The sequence below is a fragment of the Meles meles genome, chromosome 6 (genome assembly GCF_922984935.1).
Source record: "Meles meles chromosome 6, mMelMel3.1 paternal haplotype, whole genome shotgun sequence".
Classification (NCBI taxonomy): domain Eukaryota; kingdom Metazoa; phylum Chordata; class Mammalia; order Carnivora; family Mustelidae; genus Meles; species Meles meles.
Genome location: NC_060071.1, coordinates 47,566,540 through 47,588,481, shown reverse-complemented (window position 1 = coordinate 47,588,481; position 21,942 = coordinate 47,566,540). Strand labels below are relative to the sequence as shown.

Here is a 21,942-nt window from a genome sequence, read left to right as displayed (position 1 = left end):
CAGTACATGTTGTCCTGCCATAATAATTTCACAGCCACCTCCTGCTGCTATTTAGGTGAACTGAAGTGTGGCAAGTATCCGCTTAAAATGCTGTGTGATGGTAATCATCACCGCGTGACCAATTCACCTCTCCAGTAAAATTGCTTCTCACAGTAAAAGGTGAGCTCTCCTGTTCTCACACATTGTCCATTATGCTCAGTGCAATACTATAAACTTTGAACAACACTAGGGGCCCTTACGGAGTGCCACTAGTGATGCTGGAAGTGCTCCCAAGAAATGGAAAAAAGTCATGACATTACGAGGAAAAATTGCATGGCTTGATATGTACCATAGTTTGAGATTACGGCTATGGTTGCCTGCCATTTCCAGGTAAATTAATCCAGTGTAAGGACCATTGTGGGGAGGGGGAGGAAATTCACAAAGCTGTCACTGTGGCTATGCTAGCAGGTGCAAAATCCTTGCACTTTTTTTGCAAAATACCTTTATTTTGTATTGAGAATGCAGCTTTTATGTGAGCGCAGCATTGCTCTAAGAAAGACATTCCTATAGATTCTAAAATGATCTGAGAAAAAGCAGTCATTATATGATAACTTAGAGCAAAAGGAAGGTGAAGGATCTAAAGCTGGAGAATTTAATGCCAGCAAAGAGGGGCTTGATAATTTTAGAAAGAGGTTTGGCTGAAAAAGTGTCAAGATAACAGGAGAAGCAACAGATGAGCTCCCACTCACCATTAAGAAAATCACTATTGAAAAAGAATACTTGCCTGAACGGGTTTGTAATACAGACAAAAGTGTCCATCCTAGGGAAAAAAAAAGCCCCAAAGGACATTTCTTTCTTTCTTTTTTTAAGATTTTATTTATTTATTTGAGAGAGAGAGAGCAAGCACAAGGAAGGTTGGGCAGAGGGAGAGGGGGAAGCAGACTCCCCGCTGAGCAGGGAGCCCAACATGGGACTGGATTGCAGGACCCAGAGATCATGACCTGAGCCGAAGGGAGCTACTTGACTGACTAAGCCACTCAGGTGTGCCCCCAAAGACATTCCTTAATAAAGAATTGAGCACCAGTATTTAAGGCAAAAAGTAATAGGTTAACTACTGTTTTGTCCAAATGCAATCAGGTTTATGGATCAGGACAGTCTTTATCTATGCTACAAAGCCCCACGCTTTGAAAGGAAAAGATAAATACCAGCCGCCAGTCTCTTGGTTGTATAAGAAGGCTAAGATGATGAGAACTCTTTTTCTGGATTGGTTCCATCAACGCCCCTGAAGTCAGAAAGTACCATGCCAGTAAGTGATTGCCTTTTTTCTTTTTTTTTTTTTAAGTTTGTTTGTTTGTTTGTTTTCAGTAATCTCTAGACCCAACATGGAGCTTGAATTTATGACCGGAAGATAGAGATTTGCATGTTCTTCCGACTGAGCCAGCCAGGTGCCCCAGTAAGTGACTGCCTTTTAACATTCTTTTTTTTGGGGGGGGGGGAATGGGTGGGGCAGAGGGAGAGAGAGAATTTTAAGCAGGCTCCATGCCCAGCACAGAGCCTGATGAGGGGCTCAATCTCAAGACCCTGAGATCGTGACCTGAGCCAAACTCAAGAGTCAGACACTTAACTGACCAAGCCATCCAGGTGCCCCTGAAGTTCTTTTGATAGTGGACAACTTTTCTGGCCACCCAGAACCCCATGAGTTCAACACAGAAGGTATCAAAGTGGATTACTTACCCCCAAACACCAACAACATCTCTAATTCAGTCTCTAGATCAGGGGGTCATAAGATGTTTAAGGCTCGTGACACATGGTATCTTATGGAAAGTACTGTCAACACTGTGGAAAAAGCCCTGACAGGGAAAACATCATGAAAGTCTGGAAGGATCATACCACCAAAGATGCCATCATTGTTCTAGGAAAAGCCATGCAAGCATCAAGCCAGAAACAATAAATTCCTCCTAGAGAAAACTGCCCAGATGTTGTGCATGACTTCACAGGATTTATGACAGAACCAATCAAGGAAATCATGAAGGAGGTTGTGGATATGGCAATAAAGGTGAGAGTTTCAAGATATGGATCTTGGAGAAACTCAAGAGCTCATACACATCACATCAGAGGAATGAACGGAAGATGACTTGACGGAGATGAGTGCTTCGGAACCAGTGCCAGACAAAGAGGAAGGAGACGTGGAAGAAGTAGTGCCAGAAAACAAGTTGATGTTAGATAATCTGGCAGAAGGGTTCTGATTATTCAAGACTGCTTTGATTTCTACAACATGGACCCTTCTATGATTCAGGCACTGAAACTAAAGCAAATGGTGAAAGAAGAATAGGTACCATATAGAAACATTTTTAGAGAAAGGACAAAAAAAATTCAGACAGAACTTATGATGTATTTGCATAAAGTCCCAACGAGTGTGCCTGCCTCTCTCCTGCCTCCTTCACGTCTTCCCCCTCTGCCACCCCAGATACAGCACCACCAACCCTTCCCCTTCCTTCTCCTCCTCAGCCCACTCAGTGTGAAGATGATGAGGATGAAGACCTTTATGATGATTCACTTCCACTTAATAGTACAATCATCATGCCATACAGCCAATAAACTTTTCTGTTGTCTATGTGTCTTTATATGAAAACCTAATAAACGCAGGACAAGAACTGTGTGAGACACTTCTCTGTCACCATTGCCAGCATCACCCAGGGGGTCATCATACAGAACATCGCCTATGAGACTGGGAGGGAGTGGACAGCCCATCCTCACAAAGGCATAAGGTGAGTGATAGTTAATATAAAATTCACAATGTTTTAGTTCCCTTTTTTAGAACTTGGCTTTCAAGAATTAAAGTATGCCTCTCATAATTGCAGCAACTGCATATCAGCCTATCATCACAAATGGCTTTTTAAAAAAAGTAACAATGTTTCCAATACTGTATTATGAATAGGACTATAATACTGTATGTCATAAAAATTTTACAACAGTTCATTTATTAGTGTGTAGGCTAGGCTGCCATGAAGCAATCTTATTGCTGCTTCTTCGTTATCAGGGAATTGCTATTCATTATCCATGAGTTGTTATACCTTAAATAAATACAAATTTCTTTTTCACATTATCTTTTCAGTTTTGATGTCTAGTGTTAGTAATAACACTACAGTGTTATCTGTATCATCTACAGTGTTTTGTATCATATAACATCTATATATAGATCTACATCTATATATAGCATCTACAGTGTTTTGTATCATATAAGAGAATATTGATGTAGGTACTGACAAGACTATTCATCTTGTAAACACACAATATAAACTTAGTGTTAATAAATACAGTACAGTACCATAAATGTATTTTCTCTTATGATTTTTTTTTTTTTTTAATTTGAGAGAGAGAGCTCGAGTCAGGGAGGAGGGGCAAGAGGAAGAAGGAGAAGCAGACTCCCCACTGAGCAGGGAGCCTGACGAGAGGCTCAATCCCAGGCCCCCAAGGTCATGATCTGAGTGAAAGACAGATGGTTAACTAACTAAGCCACCCAAGGCATCTCTCTTATGATTTTTTTTAACGTGTTTTTTTTTTTTAAAGATTTTATTTATTTACTTGACAGAGAGAGAGACAGATCACAGGTAGGCAGGGAGGCAGACAGAGAGAGGAGGAAGCAGGCTCTCCGAGGAGCAGAGAGCCAGATGTGGGGCTCGATCCCAGGACCCTGGGATCATGACCTGAGCCGAAGGCAGAGGCTTTAACCCATTGAGCCACCCAGGCACCCCTCTTATGATTTTTTTAAATAACATTTTCTTTAGCTTACTTTAAGAAAACAGTATGTAATACATATAACATATAAAATATGTGATAATCATCTATTTATGTAAGGCTTCCAGTCAACAGGAGGTGAGTGGTAGTTGAGTTTTTAGAGAATCAGAAGTTATGCATAGATTTTCAACTACATGCGGAGTGGATGGGAGGGTCAACAGCTCTAATTCCTGCATTGTTTAAGATCGACTCTATTCTATTTTTTTTTTAGTTATTTTATAGTTTCACTGCATTTGAATTTTTAATCTTTACATTTTGTTTTATAGTAAAAGCAAATAAGGACCTGGCTTTACTTTCTCCTCCCCTCCCCACCAATATAATCAAATAAAACATCAAATAGCCCATTTATTGAAAAACTGATTATTCTTCTGTTAATTTGAAATGCCAATTATGTTATATGCTGAATTTTCATATATATATGAGCCTGCTCTGGAATCTTCTATCCACTTCCACTATTGTAGATTTATGGTATATTTTGGTATCTATTAGGATAAACAGATTAAGATTTTAAATATGCTTTATTCTCTGAAAGTAGCATTGTTATCAATACATCTAGACTAGGTAAATTACAAACAAGACATAAGTTTATTTATCATGTTAAAAAGTTTAAATATTGATATACTGAGTGTTCTTTCAGAGTGTGTTAAATAGATATTTAATACAGAGAATTGCCTTTTCTTTCATGACATTTTGTTCAGTTATTACAGAACAAAACGTTTTGTGTAGAATACTGATTCTATATTAATTGCTTATAAGCGCATTGTCAATAAACATGTACAAATTGCAATTCTTTCCCCCCACCCATGTTTGCCTTGGTTTTATTTGAATGTATTTTATATCTGTTGGCTCTAGTAAGAACAATTTTGGGTTTATAATGTGAATGTCTTTAATCACATTTCACAATAACTCATTTTTGTATTTTCAAAAGTATTGATCTGTGATGGATTAGAAAGTTGTTTTTTTTTTAATGGCCCTTCACTACAGAGTTTAAGAAGCAAACTGGTTCTAGAGAACCAACCAATTTCAATTTCTGATTGTTTGCTGCTACAGAGAAACATGATTAATTTCTGTATCAAAAATTGAGCCTTCTACCTGCTAAATTCACTAAGTAGTTTCAGTCACCTTTTCATAGCTTCTTTAGGACTTTCTATAGCAATAATTTATATTATCTGAAAATAGAGAATTTTATTTCTTCCTTTCCAATCTGATGGCTTATTTCCTTGTCTTTTTGTACAGGCTAGGACTTCTAGTACAATGTTGAATCAAAGTGGGGAGAGTGGACATCCTTGCCTTGTTTCCAATCTTAGTGGAGAAAGCATTCAGTCTTTTATCATTAGGTGTGGCCTTAGATATAGGTTTTCATTTCATTAGGGAAATTTCTTTCTAGTCCTAGCTTGCCAAGAGTTGTTGTCGTTTATTAAAAAAAATTAGAGGTTAGATTTTGTCAGGAGCTTTTTTGGTACCTATTGATATAATCACATGTTTGTTTTAGTCTGTTATTATGGTGAACTCAAGATATTTATATGTTAAACTAATCTTGTATTATTGAGATAAACTCCATTTGGTCACATGTATTACTGAACTCAATTTCCTAAAATATTATTGAAGATTTTTACATGTATATACATGAGAGATACTGGTCTGTAGTTTTATTTTTATTTTTGTTTTCATTTATAATAAAATACCCTTGCCTGGTTTTGTTACCAAGTAATGTTTGGTAACACTCATAGAATGAATTGAAAAGTGTACCATCTCTTCTATTTTCTAGAACAGTTTGTGTAGAATTGGTATTGTTTCTTTCTCTTTGGTAGAATTCTCTGATGAAGGCTTCTAGGAATTTCCCTCATGAAACTACAAATTCAGTTTCTTTAATGGATACAGGGGATTTTAGTTTCACTCCCACATGTAAAGAGCTTGGAGCTGTCACTCCCATCCTTACAACAAGAAAACACCAAACAAAATAAAAATCAATAATGTCTTGCGCCTGTTAGAGAACTGAGGCCTCAGGACCAGCCATAACCCTGAAATCTGGAGACATAGGTGAATCTAGAGTCACAACTGAAATTTGGTTGCCTAGAGCAGAAGCCACTAGAGCCATAAATCGGTAGGGACACTTAAATGTTAATTTTGACAAGCTGCTGGAGTCTGATTGTGGAATAGCATAATAGTCACAAATTCCCAAAACTAGCACACAGTCTCAGGAGGCTCACATTTTTGTAGGTCTTACCTCCAACACTACCAGAATCTCATAGTCAATCTTCCATGGCTCTGGCAGGGTAAGAGTAAGAGCAATCATTGTAAAATATGTCCAGTGTTCTCCATAACAAAGACCTACTGTCCAGAGAAAAAGACCTTCTAAGAGCCTTAACCCATCTAGGGGAAAGGGCATTTCTCCTACTCTAGCCTTCTTTGTCTTTCCTGTCTTTCCTATGGGGTAAAAAGCTAAGAGACATTTAGTCTAAGGATGCAAGCCCACTAAAAAAATTGATAATTATTTTAAGAGATAGAGAAAGCATCTGAATGCAGGGACAAGGGAAGGGAAGGGGTGCCGAGGGTGGGGGGGAGGGTGGGGAGACAGAGAGAAAATCCCAAGCAGGCCCCATGCTCAGTGAGGAGCCCATTGTGGGGCTTAATCTCAAAACACCAAGACCATGACCTGAGCTGAAATCAAAGAATTGGACATCCAAAGGACTAAGCCACTCAGGTGCTCCTAGGAAACTGAAATTAATCTTAAGATTATAGGACACATACTTTCTCTTACATCTTACTGCCACACCAATAGATTTCCAATATAATAACCAGGGATTATAGCTGAAAGAGCTGTAAGACACAGACTTTCTTTGATGAAGAGCATATAGGGAAACCCAAAGTCCAGGTGGCAGACAAAACAAGGCCACTAGAGGAATCTGAAGCCTCTGGTACTGAAAGCTGCAACAAATATTAAATACAGTCCAACTCTTGCCCAGATTAACATAAAACTTATACTAAAAACCTATTTCAGTTCTTGTTACTCAATATATGATGCTCAGCTTCTAATAAATAATTACAAGGAATGTTAACAAGAAAAAACATGCCTTACTGAATATCTGAATACCTGAATGATATTTAGGTTTTCAATTTCTTCTTTTTCTATTTTTTTAAAAGATTTTATTTATTTATTTGACACACACACACAGAGATTATAAGTAGGCAGAGAGAGAGGGGGAAGCAGACTCCCTGCCGAGCAGAGAGCCCGATGTGGGGCTCCATCCCAGGACCTTGAGATCATGACCTGAGCAGAAGGCAGAGGCTTAACTCACTGAGCCACCCAGGGACCCCTTCAATTTCTTCTTGAGTGAGCTTTGTTTTTTTTAAGTGATATGTCCATTTCATCTAAGTTTTAAATTTATTGGCATTGTTTATAATATTCCATTTTTATTTAATAAATGTAGGATCTGTAATGCTAGTCATAATTTATGTGTTCTTTTTTCCCTTACCAATCTGGCCAGAGCTTTATCAATTTTATTAATTTTCTCAAAGAAGCAGATTTTTGTTTTATTGAAATTCTCCATTGTTTTTCTGCTTTTTGACTTTTGCCCTTTGTCACTTCCTTTCTTTTACTTCTTTTTAGCTTTGGTTTGTTTTTTTTCCTAGTTTCTTAATGAGAAAGCTTACATCATTGATTTTTTTTCACTACCAATTTTCTATTATTTTGTTCAACAAGCAATGTTTTGCTCTAATAGACATAAAAAAAATCAACTTTTATCCTTGCATTTTGATTCAGAGTGCAAAACAGGATAGTCTAATTATAAAGCTAGTGAATTATAACAATCACTTCTCTAAGGCTCTTTAAAATTGCCACAATATATAATCTTATTTAAACTGATTATGTTTTCAATTGAATTTATAGATTTTTTTTCTTTTCAGTGTAACAGAATTCATTGTTTATACACCACACCCAGTACTCCATGCAATACATGCCCTCCCTATTACCCACCACCTGGCTCCCCCAACCTCCCACCCCCCGCCTCTTCAAAACACTCAGATAGTTATTCAGAGTCCATAGTCTCTCATGGTTCATCTCCCCTTCCAATTTCCCACAACTTCCTTCTCCTCTCCATCTCCCCATGTCCTCCATGTTATTTGTTATACTCCACAAATAAGTGAAACCATATGATAATTGACCCTCTCTGCTTGACTTACTTCACTTAGCATAATCTCTTCCAGTCCCGTCCATGTTGATACAAAAGTTGGGTATTCATCCTTTCTGATGGAGGCATAGTACTCCATAGTGTATATGGACCACATCTTCCTTATCCATTCGTCCACTGAAGGGCATCTTGGTTCTTTCAACAGTTTGGCGACCATGGCCATTGCTGCTATAAACAATGGGGTACAGATGGTCCTTTCTTTTCACTACATCTGTATCTTTGGGGTAAATATCCAGTAGTGCAATTGCAGGGTCATAGGGAAGCTCTATTTTTAATTTCTTAAGGAATCTCCACACTGTTTTCCAAAGTGGCTGCACCAACTTGCATTCCCACCAACAGTGTAAGAGGGTTCCCCTTTCTCCACATCCTCTCCAACACACGTTGTTTCCTGTCTTGCTAATTTTGGCCATTCTAACTGGCATAAGGGGGTATCTCAATGCGGTTTTAATTTGAATTTCCCTGATGGCTAGTGATGATGAACATTTTTTCATGTGTCTGATAGCCATTTGTATGTCTTCATTGGAGAAGTGTCTGTTCATGTCTTCTGCCCATTTTTTGGACTTGATTATCTGTTTTGTGTGTGTTGAGTTTAAGAAGTTCTTTGTAGATCCTGGATATCAACCTTTTGTCTGTACTGTCATTTGTGAATATCTTCTCCCATTCTGTGGGTTGCTTGTTTTGTTGACTGTTTCCTTTGCTGTGCAGAAGCTTTTGATCTTGATGAAGTCCCAAAAGTTCATTTTTGCTTTTGTTTCCTTGGCCTTTGGAGACATATCTTGAAAGAAGTTGCTGTGGTTGATATCGAAGAGGTTACTACCTATGTTCTCCTCTAGGATTCTGATGGATTCCTATCTCATGTTGAGGTCCTTTATCCATTTCGAGTTTATCTTTGTGTACAGTGTAGGAGAATGGTCGAGTTTCATTCTTCTACATATAGCTGTCCAGTTTTCCCAGCACCATTTATTGAAGAGACTGTCTTTTTTCCATTGTATATTTTTTCCTGTTTTGTTGAAGATTATTTGACCATAGAGTTGAGGATCCATTATCTGGGCTCTTTACTCTGTTCCACTGGCCTATGTGTCTGTTTTTATGCCAGTACCATGCTGTCTTGGTGATCACAGGTTTGTAGTAAAGCTTGAAATCAGGTAATGTGATGCCCTCAGTTTTGTTTTTCTTTTTCAACATTTCCTTAGCAATTCGGGGTCTCTTCTGATTCCATACAAATTTTAGGATTATTTGCTCTAGCTCTTTTGAAAAATACCGGTGGAATTTTGATTGGAATAGCATTAAAAGTATAGATTGCTCCAGGCAGTATAGACATTTTAACAATGTTTATTCTTCCGATCCAAAAGCATGGAATGGTCTTCCATCTTTTTGCATCTTCTTCAATTTCTTTCATGAGTGTTCTGTAGTTCTTCGAGTACAGATCCTTTACCTCTTTGGTTAGGTTTATTCCCAGGTATCTTATGGTTCTTGGTGCTATAGTAAATGGAATCGATTCTCTAATTTCCCTTTCTGTATTTTCATTGTTAGTGTATAAGAAAGCCACTGATTTCTGTACATTGACTTTGTATTCTGCCACATTACTGAATTGCTGTGTGAGTTCTAGTAGTTTGGGGGTGGAGTCTTTTGGGTTTTCCATTTAAAGCATCATGTCATCTGCGAAGAGAGAGAGTTTGACTTCTTCATTGCCAATTTGGATACATTTTATTTCTCTTTGTTGTCTGATTGCTGTTGCTAGGACTTCTAATACTATGTTGAACAACAGTGGAAAGAGTGGGCATCCTTGTCATGTTCCTGATCTCAACGGGAAGACTGTGAGCTTTTTCCCATTGAGGATGATATTTGCTGTGGGTTTTTCACAGATAGATTTTATGAAGTTCAGGAATGTTCCCTCTATCCCTATACTTTGAAGTGTTTTAATTAGGAACGGATGCTGGATTTGGTCAAATGCTTTTTCTGCATCAATTGAGAGGACCATGTGGTTCTTCTCTCTTCTCTTATTGATTTGCTCTACCACATTGATTGATTTGCGAATGTTGAACCATCCTTGTAACCCAGGGATGAATCCCACCTGGTATGGTGGATAATCTTTTTAATGTGCTGTTGGATCCTGTTTGCTAAGATCTTGTTGAGAATCTGAACATCCATATTCATCAGGGATATTGGTCTGAATTCTCCTTTTGGTGGGGTCTTTGCCCGGTTTGGGGATCAGGGTAATGCTGGCTTCATAAAAAGAGTCTGGAAGTTTTCCTTCTGCTTCAATTTTTTGAAACAGCTTCAGGAGAATAGGTGTTATTTCTTCTTTGAAAGTCTGGTAGAATTCCCCAGGGAATCCGTCAGGTCCTGGGCTCTTGTTTTGGGGGAGGTTTTTGATCACTGCTTCAATCTCCTTACTAGATTATGAGTCTATTCAGGTTGTCAATTTCTTCCTGGTTCAGTTTTGGGAGTTTATAGTTTTCCAGGAATGCATCCATTTCATCTAGGTAGCTTAACTTACTGGCATATAACTGTTGATAATAACTTCTGATGATTATTTCTATTTCCTTGGTGTTAGTTGTGATCTCTCCCTTTTCATTCATAATTTTATTAATTTGAGCTTTCTCTCTTTTCTTTTGGATTAGTGTGGCCAATGGTTTATTGATCTTATTCTTTCAAAAAACCAGCTTCTGGTTTCATTGATACATTCTACTGCATCTCTAGTTTCTATTTCATTGATCTCTGCTCTAATCTTGATTATTTCCCTTCTTGTGTGTGGAGTTGGTTTAATTTGTTGTTGATTCTCCAGTTCTTTAAGGTGCAGAGACAGCTGGTGTATTCTGGATTTTTCCATTTTTTTGAGGGAGGCTTGGATGGCTATGTATTTCCCCCTTAGGACCGCCTTTGCTGTATCCCATAGGTTTTGGACCAAAGCATCTTCATTCTCATTGGTTTCCATGAATTGTTTAAGTTCTTCTCTGATCTCCTAGTTGATCCAAGCATTCTTAAGCAAGGTGGTCTTTAGCTTCCAGGTATTTGAGTTCCTTCCAAACTTTTCCTTGTGATTGAGCTCCAGTTTCAAAGCATTGTGATCTGAGAATATGCAGGGAATAATCTCAGTCTTTTGGTATCAGTTGAACCCTGATTTGTGACCCAGTACGTGGTCTATTCTGGAGAAGGTTCCATGTGCATTTGAGAAGAATGAGTATTCTGTTGTTTTAGGGTGGAATGTTCTGTATATATCTATGAGGTCCATATGGTCCAATGTGTCATTCAATGCTCTTTTTTTTTTCCCCTTAAAAACTCTTTATTAAATAAAATTTTGGTGGGTACCTGGGTAGCCCATTTGGTCATGCGTCTGCCTCTGGCTCAGGTCATGATGATCCCTGGGTCCCCAGATCCAGACCTGCCCTGGGTTCCCTGCTCAGCAGGGAGCCTGCCTCTTCCCCTTCTCCTCCCTCCTGTACCCCTTCCCTCTTCTCCCCTGCTCACTCGCTTGGGAGCTCTCTCTTAAATAAATAAAATCTCCAAAAACAAAAAGGTTAACAGTGAAAATATATTAATTACTAAAATTTTTATAACGGAAAGAGCTTATGCATTATCATTTTCATCTTTTTTTTAAAGATTTTATTTATTCATTTGACAGAAAATGCTCTTCTTTCTTTATTGATTTTCTGCTTGGATGATCTGTCTGTTACTGAGAGAGGCATGTTAAGATCTCCTACTATTAATGTGTTCATATCAATATGACTCTTTATCTTGATTAATAGTTTTCTTATGTAATTTGTTGCTCCCATATTGGGGGCATAGATATTTACAATTGTTAAATCATCTTGGTGGATAGTCCCTTTAAGAATTATGTAGTGTCTTTCTGTATCTCTGACTACAGTCCTTAGCTTAAAATATAATTTATCTGATATGAGAATTGCTACCCCAGCCTTCTTTTGAGGCCCATTGGCATGAAAGATGCTTCTCCATCCCTTCACTTTCAGTCTGGGTGTATCCTTAGGTTTGAAATGAGTCTCTTGTAGACAACATATGGATGGGTACTGTCGTTTTATACATCTGCAACCCTGTGTCGTTTTTGTTTTTTTAATTTATTTATTTCTTATTTTTTTATAAACATATAATGTATTTTTATCCCCAGGGGTACAGGTCTGTGAATCGCCAGATTTACACACTTCACAGCACTCACCATAGCACATACCCTCCCCAATGTCCATAACCCCACTCCCCCTCTCCCAAACCCTCCCCCTCAGCAACCCTCAGTTTGTTTTGTGAGATTAAGAGTCACTTATGGTTTGTCTCCCTCCCAATCCCATCTTCTTTCATTTATTCTTCTCCTATCCCCCAACCCCCCATGTTGCATCTCCCCTTCCTCATATCAGGGAGATCATATGATAGTTGTCTTTCTCTGATTGACTTATTTCACTAAGCATGATACCCTCTAGTTCCATCCATGTCGTTGCAAATGGCAAGATTTCATTTCTTTTGATGGCTGCATAGTATTCCATTGTGTATATATACCGCATCTTCTTTATCCATTCATCTGTTGATGGACATCTAGCTTCTTTCCATACTTTGGCTCCTGTGCCGTTTTATGGGCATATTTAGGCCATTCACATTGAGAGTGATTATTGATAGATACGTTTTTATTGACATCGTGTTACCTTTGAAGTCTTTCTTTCTGTAGATTGTCTCCATATTTCTGTTCAATGATATTCTTAGGATTTTTCCTCTTTTATAGAACCCCCCTTAATATTTCCGGCAGTGTCAGCTTGGTGGTCGCATACTCTTTTAAGCCTTGCTGGTCTTGGAAACTCTTTATCTCTCCATCCATTTTGAATGTCAGTCTTGCTGGATAAAGTATTCTTGGCTGGGGGCGTCTGGGTGGCTCAGCGGGTTAAAGCCTCTGCCTTCGGCTCAGGTCATGATCCCAGGGTCCTGGGATCGAGCCCTGCATTGGTCTCTCTGCTCTGCAGGGAGCCTGCTTCCTCCTCTTTCTCTGCCTGCCTCTCTGCCTAGTTGTGATTTCTGTCAAATAAATAAAATATTAAAAAAAAAAAAAAAGAAAAGTATTCTTGGTTGCACGTTCTTCTCATTTAGTGCCCTAAATATATCTTGCCTGCCCTTTCTGGCTTGCCAGGTTTTTGTGGACAGGTCTGACGTTATTCTGATAGGCTTTCCTCTGTACGTAAGGAGTCTCTTTGTCCTAGCGGCTTTCAAAAGATTGTATCTACAATTATGATTTCTCAATTTTACTATCAGGTGCCTTGATTTTTTTTTAGAATCTATAATCTTGGGGGGAGACCGTTCTGCCTCTAGTACATGAACACTGGTTCCATTCACGAGATTGGGAAAATTTTCGTGGAGAATTTGTTCCACTCTACCTTCTAGACTTCTTTCTTTCTCCTCCCCTTCAGGGATTCCAATAATTCTGACGTTGGAACGTTTCATGGCATCATTTATTTTCCTAATTCTGTTTTTTGTGGTTTCTAACTGTTTGTTCCAGGCTTCCTCCTGGTCCTTTCTGTTTGTTCTCCAGATCACTAATTCTATCTTCTGTCTCAGTTACCCTAGCTTTTAGAGAATTTAGATTAGATTGGAACTCATTGAGAACATTGTGAACATCATACCTGGTGGCTTTCAGTTCTGTCCTAATCAATTCCATTTTGTCATCCACGGCTTTCTCCAATCTAGCTATTGCCTGGATAATTGTTAGCCTGAATTCCCTTTCCAACATATTGTCTATGTTGATAGCCTTTAGCTCTGCTGCGGAAGGCCCAGCCTCTGAATTTTTCTTCTGTTGGGCATTCCTCCTCCTAGTCATTTTGGTGAGAGATGGCTGAACGAATGTAGCTGGATGTATCGACCGTGGTGCAGTCGAGGTGCACCCTGGAACGCTTCTGAGCAATCAAGAGTCCCCACCCAAACGAAAGAAAAAAGAGAGAAGAAAAAGAAAAAAGAGAGAGGGAGAGACAGGAAAAAAAAGAAAGATAAAATAAAAGAGAAGGCCCGGCCCAACTGGGCCCCAAGGTAAGATTTATGAGGTATACAAACAAAAACAGACAAACAAAAAGACTGACAAAAGTAGATGACAAGAGGAAAAAAAAATATCTATATCTATATATATATATAAAAGCAAGACAAAAAAAGAACCTCGTCAAAAAGAACCCCAAGTATAAGATTTATATACTACCAGGACAAACACAAATACACAGAAACACTGGCAGGAGAAAAAAAAGGGAGAGTGGTTATAAATTCTCAGTGTGGGGGAGGAAGTTTATTTTGATTCTTCCTGGATGTATCTTGATATCTTTGTTAAGAGGCTCAACTTTCCTAAGATAAAGAGGGATTAAAAATTGGTTTACCTATAGGGGTAGCACTGATTGGGGAAAGGGGACTATCTTGAAGTTTAACTCTATATGAATATTAAAAAATAAAAATTTAAAAAAATGAAATTTAAAAAATTAAAAAATAGAAAAGCAAAAGAAAAACGGGTATATGTATCAAAAAGTTCAGGTTAAAAGGTTATTATGGAATTTGATGTACTGGACATCTCACTATGATGGTAAATAGGTTAAAAAATTATCTATAAAAAAAATGAACCAGAATAGTGGGAATGAATTAAAAATAAAAGTTGTATCTATGAAGTAGTGGTGGTGGTTCTCGTCTTTTTTTTTTTTTTTTTTTTTTTTTCTGGTTGGCTTTCTGGGGGAGGGGTTTGCCGCGTGGGTTTTCAGGCAGTGTTTCCTGAGTTAAGTCCTCCCGTCCCCCTCAAGGGGGTGGGCTCTGAGGAAACCAGTTTTTCAGGCTTTTGTTTTCTGGAGGTTTTTTTGTTTGTTTGTTCGTTTGTTTTCTCTCGCCTTGACAGCTTTTGATGATTTTTAGAGGTTTAGAGGAAAGCAAACTGTACCCAGACCTCCCTCTCAGAGAAAAGTCTCAGTCTGTTCCCCTCTGGGTGCTGGAGAGCACATAAGTTCCCCCTTGGCTGCTGGCAGAACATGTTCCCAGTCGTGGTCCCTGGGGACGCAGGAACTCCTGCTTGTACCCAAAATCACAACAGCGGTGGCTGTCTGGGCAGCTCCAGACCGCCAGAAAGGTTCCAAGCAGCGATCGCACACTGATCGCACACAGATTTTCCTGCTGGCCCGGGCTGGGAGTGCTCAGACTTTCCGGGACCGAGAGCGCTGGGTTGGCGCCTGAGTGCATCTGTCTCAGGGGAGAGTGTGGGGCACGACTCAGACTCTGGTAGCGCGGTGCGGTGCTCACATGGGGACTGCAAAAAGGCTGTGTTTCTGCTGGCTGGTGAGGCTCCCAGCCCCTCACGGGAGCCGCACCCCATGTGCTCTCAGGTGCGCTCACAGCTCAGGGACCAAGACCTGGTTTCTCCGCTGCACTCTCTCTGGCTCAGCCAGGGGTGGCTGTCCTGGGTCCAGGGACTTAAGCCCCTGTCCCTAACCACCCGATTCCCACAATTTCCCCCCATAATCCTTTGCTCTTTTTGAGTGCTTTCAGCCAGAGTCCAAGTTAATGCTGGTTCCCAGTTGCAGGGCACTCTCGTATTGGGGTATTACTTTCCAATGGGTCACCTCTGGTGGCTCCCTTCCCCTTTTGTTTATCTTCCGGTATCAGTCCTACGTTCCCACTCCGCTTTACCTGCCCACTGGCGTCTTCTGCCCCTGTAGAGATCCAGACGTGTATAATTCTAATCTTAGACTGATTTCATGGGTGAGCAGAGTTCTCTGGTAGGTAATCAGCTCACTTTAAGGTACAGGTTGAAACGGCACCTCCTCCTACTTCTCCGCCATCTTGTCTCAATCTCACGTCATTGATTTTAAATATTTTGACGTATCTAATATAAACATTTAATGCTAAAAATTTCACTCTACTCCTTCTTCACGTACTTTGCTTTGGCAACTATCCCCCCATCTCCTGCATCATCAATTTTTCCCTTTCCACTGAGTAACTGTCATCCTTATACAAACATGCTGTTATAATGATGTATTACTTGGGAGCTGGGGAGAAAAACACTTCTCTGTTTTCCCCTCATCCTCCTCAGGCTATCATCCCATTCCCCTACTGTATTTATAATGGTTCTCTGTACTTGATATGCTATGTCTACGTCCTTATAATCCACTCCATTTAGGTATTCACCCCTACACTGAAATTCTACCTCTCCATATGTAATGATCAATTCTTACTCCTCATCGTACTCATTATTCAACAGCATTTGACATCCTTTCCCCTCTCAGGCCACCACACTCTCCTGATATTCCTTTCTTCCTCAGTGGACAACTCCACTTCCCCATTCCAACCTCTCAATTGGAGAGCCCCAGTGTTCAGTCCTCAGTCCCACCTTTTCCTCTGGATCTATATCCATTACCCAGGGGCGTTTCATCTACTGCTAAAATTTCCAGTATCATGCACTCTAGTTAGTCTATATTATTTCATAATGGTAATATATTAGGCAATATTTATGTATTTTAATCCAGGCAGTCAGATTATATGTTCCCAGAGGATAAAGACCTCTACCATCTCATTCTTTTCCATCCTTTTAAAGTATCTAATGCAGTGTTCTGTGCATGGTAGGCCTTGATCAAACACTACAAACCCCATCTCTGATTTTGCACAAGCACTGAAAAATGAAAGGTTTCACCACTAGGTAGAAGAAGGATTTACAGTGATCCACACTTACACAACAAGTACCTCCTATTACTGAGTCTTAAAGTCAGGACCTGCTCAGGGCTCATCAACTATTATGGTCACCTTAGAAGGTGTCAAATCCTTAAAAATTCTTTTGCTGAGACTGAATCCATAAGCCAGTTGAGTGTTTGAGTGGTTCATCTCTTCAGCATTTTCAATGAGGTGAGGATAAAATATATACTTCTTTCCACTGGAGGTTTCTCATGTGTTGAGGCTGGACACGGGGGAAGTCCTTGCTCTAACTAAATACCAAACAAACAACAATTAAACTAGAGCCACAGTTTCAGTGGGGAAGAGCCAAAGAAGTTGTACACAAATCTGGCCTGTTACCTAAGAAATGCACACCTCTTCCACTGGCTTACAAGTGAGGACTAAAAAGCTCTTGGTCCCTGAGGATATTTCATCTAATAACACAGTCAAGATAAATCTAGAGCAGCCTCATTTCAAACCAGAGTAAACAGGCATGACATGGCTTGAGTTTCAGGCCATAATAATTGTCTATACAACCTGTCTGATGGTGAAAGACAAGCTCAACCCCTTCACTGCACTGTCTCCACACCAAGGGAGAAAAAACAAAAGGATTCTATAGGTTGCTCAGGATCACTGGGTAAAAACTAAACTCTACTCTCCTTGTCAACCAACTGCCATCTCTAGCGACTATTATATGATATTTTATAAATTCCTACAATGACTTAAAACAGATTTTTCAAGGTGAGTTTCCAGGATCTTTGAGAATAATCTTCCACTTGGTTTGAGCCTCAAAGAACTTCTCTGCACTGTTTCTGAACAACACAGAAATGAAACAGGCCTTATGAATTTTGAGGTAACAAAGATTTCTCTTTAAAAAGTCTCAGGGCTAACCAGTCATAAACAACAGAATATGCAGTCAAGTTTTGTAGGAGACAAAAAGTGTAACAACAGATACTGAAGAATACACTGCTCCAAAGAGGACACATGGGAGATGAGTAGTGCCAGACAACACTTTTATTGTTCACTGAAAAACACAGGTCTGAAAAGAGTCTATTGCATTGTGCACTGAATGCAAGGCCTGATATTACAAGTATATACGACACAACAGCATAACTTATATAAAATGATACATATTGTATACTTATATAAAATGATACATATAGTAGCCATCTCTCTAAACACTAGAATTTAATAGAAGTAACGCCTTTTATTATAGAAGAACTGTAAACACTGCAATCTTAAACAAAATGCTCTAAGCAAAGCACTTCAAAATTGTTTTGTTGTGATATCTACTTTTTCCACCTGGAGTTAGGACCCTGTAGGACCCAAGAAAAAGTTAAGTAATGAGAGCTAGCACTTTCAAAGAGCTCTTCCCAGGGAGCTGGGGGCTGCTGCCTAAGACAGGCCGCCACCACGCAGGCCTCCCTGGAGCCCTTAGGCGCACAGTGACTGCTAACCCCTACCTCCGGGCTAGTCTGAGGTGATGCAAAGTGGGAGGAGTTACACGTAGGAGGAAGCTCCTGTCACAACTACTTATCCTGCACCCAACTCTACGGACAAGAACACCTAATATTTTTAATGTGAATTTGCCAATCTCAGCAAACACTGAAATGTGCTTTAAGAAAAAAAAATTTAACGAGAACAAAAGACATTCTCTATGCAATCTGAGGTTACCATCATTTCTTCCTTTAAGCCACGCTTTCAATAGATGCTCTAAAACAGGCTGCTACTACTATATTATGAGCCAGGCAGGCCAGGATTGAGGTAACTAAACTTCTCCAGTTACAACAACTAACTTAAATGATTAAAAAAATAAATACAAATTTATTAGAGAGCAACAAAATCAATCTCTATTAATCACATGGCAAAATATTCAAGCACTGTAGCAACATTCACATTCCAAGGTCAACTCTAAATTTACCCACATTTCCTTCCAAACTGAGGAAGCACTGTGTGGAGGAGAGCATAAACTATCAACACCACCTGCTGTCCAAATACTATCAGGGCTCAGAAGGATCCTCATAGATAAAAAATGCAGAGGGAAAAAAAAAAAAAAGGCATCTCAGTTTATACACAGCAACAGAAGAAAACTATACTCTCCCTCTGGGCACCACTGGCATCAGGCAAAGCAGAGCTATTTGTAAAAATAGTGCCTAAACTGACTATAGCAAAGCTCACATTTTAACAAAAATCAGCAGTACGAAGTTCCTTTATGCATAGGGAGTCAAAGATTATTAAATAATTTCCTCAGACAAGAGTCTCACCAAAAGAAAAATTTCCTCTTGCCTGTTAAGTTTTTATAAATGAGATTTTACAGTATCCCAGCTTCTTTACTTAATATTAAGTACAGAGGACATCCTCAGATCACAGTAATGAGTAATATTAATATTCTCATATTTTTCAGTACTTTACAGATCAAATATTTTATCAGACTATCCATTCAAGAGATTTGTACGTCAACAGTGATAACCAACTATATATTTTTCTTTTTCTGTCCACCAAAGAACACCACGTTCCGACAGGAATACAGCCCAGTTCCACAGGTATCTCGTTCCCCTGCACAGTAAATTTCACTGGTCAGTCTCTCTGTCCTTGACTCTTTCTATGACTCTTCTAGTCTAAGGAAAATTTGTATAATGGTAGAACACCACAAACTCTGGTGGCAGCATTGGTATCAGTGTTGCGAAGTAAACTCTAGGAGAATAACTGTAATTGCTAAGGACTATTTACAGCCTTGCTGGAAATCCAATTTCTCTTGAATCAATAGATTAAGAAATTCTAGTTATTTAATCATGGGAAGGGATTTCACAGATAAAAGTCTAGTTCACGTGAGAGGTTCTGGCCCCTGAAATGATGTGCAGCTAGCTGAAAATACTGGCGACCTTTCCATTTTAAACATGTTCATTATTCCTCTCCACCACTGTAGTGTGAAGTTCTTCCATCTGTCATGGCACTAGTGAGCCCTCTCATTGCTGCTCCTATTTCTTTTGGATGTTCTACTGTACATGTGGGATCCACTGAGCTTATCACTTAAATGTGTAGGGAATTTTCATTTCACACCATCCGTTCTCTAAAAGCCATCAACGGGTAACAAATTCTAGTTAGTAAAGGCACAATTCATTGGCATTTCCTCTTTATAAAGGAAATCAAAAGGGTTGCCTAGAAGCTGAACAAACGCCTTGGGTATTCCTATAAAGGGAAGGTTATATCTGCTACTAAAGCCCAGAGACATTTGCTAAATCTAAAGATTATATGGATTTTGTAAAAGCACAAATTTGGCAGTTTCAGACATTTCTAATTTTACACTATATCACTTGTTGGCAGGGGGTGGGGAGTGCCCTAGTATCACAGGGGCAAATTAAAAGTGTCAACATCACTCTACTGGCTTGTTTTCCTCATGCTTCTGATTCTTTCACCGCTCTAGTGAAGTCTGTCCCAGAGCACATCACTCAGCAATTGGCAGAACTGCTGAGAGATAGAACAGGCTTCACCTCAACCTGCCCTGCTATCCACACTCAGCTGGTAAACACTGCATTGGGACAGAGCTCATGAAAAGCCTTAAACCCAGGAAAGACTTACAGAAGTTGCACAAAAATTCCTGGTTTTTAATACCTACCCAGGAATCAGAAAATAATTGGTTTTTGGTTAAACAAACTGAATCTATGCTCAAAAACAATGTAATGTCTCAAAAAGCAAAATCCAGAGTAAAAACTACAGAAAAAATGCAGCTTGTTAATCAATAGCTTACTCTAGCTAAATCGTCATAGAAAGTCAGTGCAATTTGCTACTGCATGTAGAAGCACAACCTGCCATGTTCTCATAAAATAGGGTGCTAGTAAAGAACACGAAAAGTTCATAGGGATGAAAGCCCTTTAGCCTTTTGTGACTTCATGACTTAAAAAGACAAACACCAAGCAAGATTTGACCATTCAAAGATTTACCTGCTCAGCACAAGCTGAGTTGAGAGACAACTGAACACCTGACTTTTATTCATTTACGGTGTTCTCAGGAACGTCTTATTTGGACACCGATGGTTCTTAAATTGGCTGCATTTCAGAGTCATCTGGGAAGCTTTTAAAAATTACCAAATGCCCAGAGGCACCTGGGTGGCTCAGTCGGTTTGGCATTGGACTTTTAGTTCCAGCTCAGGTCAGGATCTCGGGGTCCTGAGACTGAGCCCCACATCAGGCTCCACACTCAGCGCAGAGTCTGCTTGTCCCTCTCCCTCTGCTCCTCCTTCTCCTCAAATAAAAAAAATCTTAAAAATTACTGAATGCCCAGACCAATTAAGTATGGAAGATGGAGCCCAGGTACCAGTATTCGTTACACCTCCCCAGGTGACAGTCTAATGTGTAGCCGGGACATGCACACTCACTAATGTATCCCTTTCAGAGAGCTGTGGCATGAACGTCATATTTTATCTAGATGGTTTTGTTTTTTCTAAATTCCACCAGGAAAAGGAATTTTTAGAAAAAGGCACAGTTGTGCTTCCTCTAAAGATGCAGCTTACTGTTTGACAGGTGCTGGTTCTCAGAGGTTATCTGGAGCGCTGGTTGAAAAGGAGGAAGTCCTTGTCTTGGCAGAGTAGGCAGAGCTTCAGGCTTCGGCAGCTGCCTCCAGCAACAAAGAATGCCCAGATGCCCATGAGTACCATGATTAAATATGTGGATACCAGATTTATTCCATAATGCGGACTTATGAAGGTCTGCAAAAAACAAACAAACAAAACAAAACAAAAAAAACCCCAGCTTGTATAATAACAGTAAGCTTATTAAACATGTAGAGTAACTAAAGAATAAGGAAAACATAGGATACTTTCAATAGCTGGGCTGTGTTTCACCGAACATATGATGTATGTCACACACTGAGTACCACGAAGACACACAGAACTAACCTTGTCAATAGACGCTAGCCCATAGATGTGTGCTTCGCTATATTCAAATGACAAGGCTAGAGGGTAACTAGAAGTCAGAATCAAATGGAAGACCCAACAGAAGATATATGTTATACAACCTGGGCCCAGGTCATAACAATTTCTGTGTTAACCAGCTCTTAATTTTCAAGAAAGTAAGACAAGTCCAAGTTACTTCAGGATGAATCCTTAGTATTCAAGGGAATAGCATCTCTTTTTCACCTGCACAGCTGAAGAGGGTCCAAACGTTCACTTAAACTCTGAAGGAGTGCCAAGAGGTATTATGCTATGTAACACTGAAGACCAGAGTATCTACCCTAATGGAGCTTATATGCTAAAAGAAAAAAACCAAGTAAGGAATGAAGCAGCAAATAAATGAATCAAATAATTACACATTCTGATGAACAT

General features: G+C 39.4%; 1 protein-coding gene across 4 annotated transcripts in view; it reads right to left on the bottom strand.

Moving 5' to 3' along the window:
• APH1B (aph-1 homolog B, gamma-secretase subunit) overlaps positions 1-21,942 on the bottom strand; it is a 70,580-nt gene that overhangs the window by 17,261 nt on the left and 31,377 nt on the right. For 2 of the 4 annotated variants that reach the window (XM_046007308.1, XM_046007312.1), the window contains one exon: positions 18,476-21,327. In XM_046007308.1, coding sequence (XP_045863264.1) covers positions 21,160-21,327 — 168 coding nt within the window. In that variant the 3' untranslated portion in view covers positions 18,476-21,159. Of the gene's footprint in view, positions 1-18,475; positions 21,328-21,942 lie in introns of those variants that run through there. The other 2 variants (XM_046007309.1, XM_046007311.1) reach the window with 2 other exon arrangements.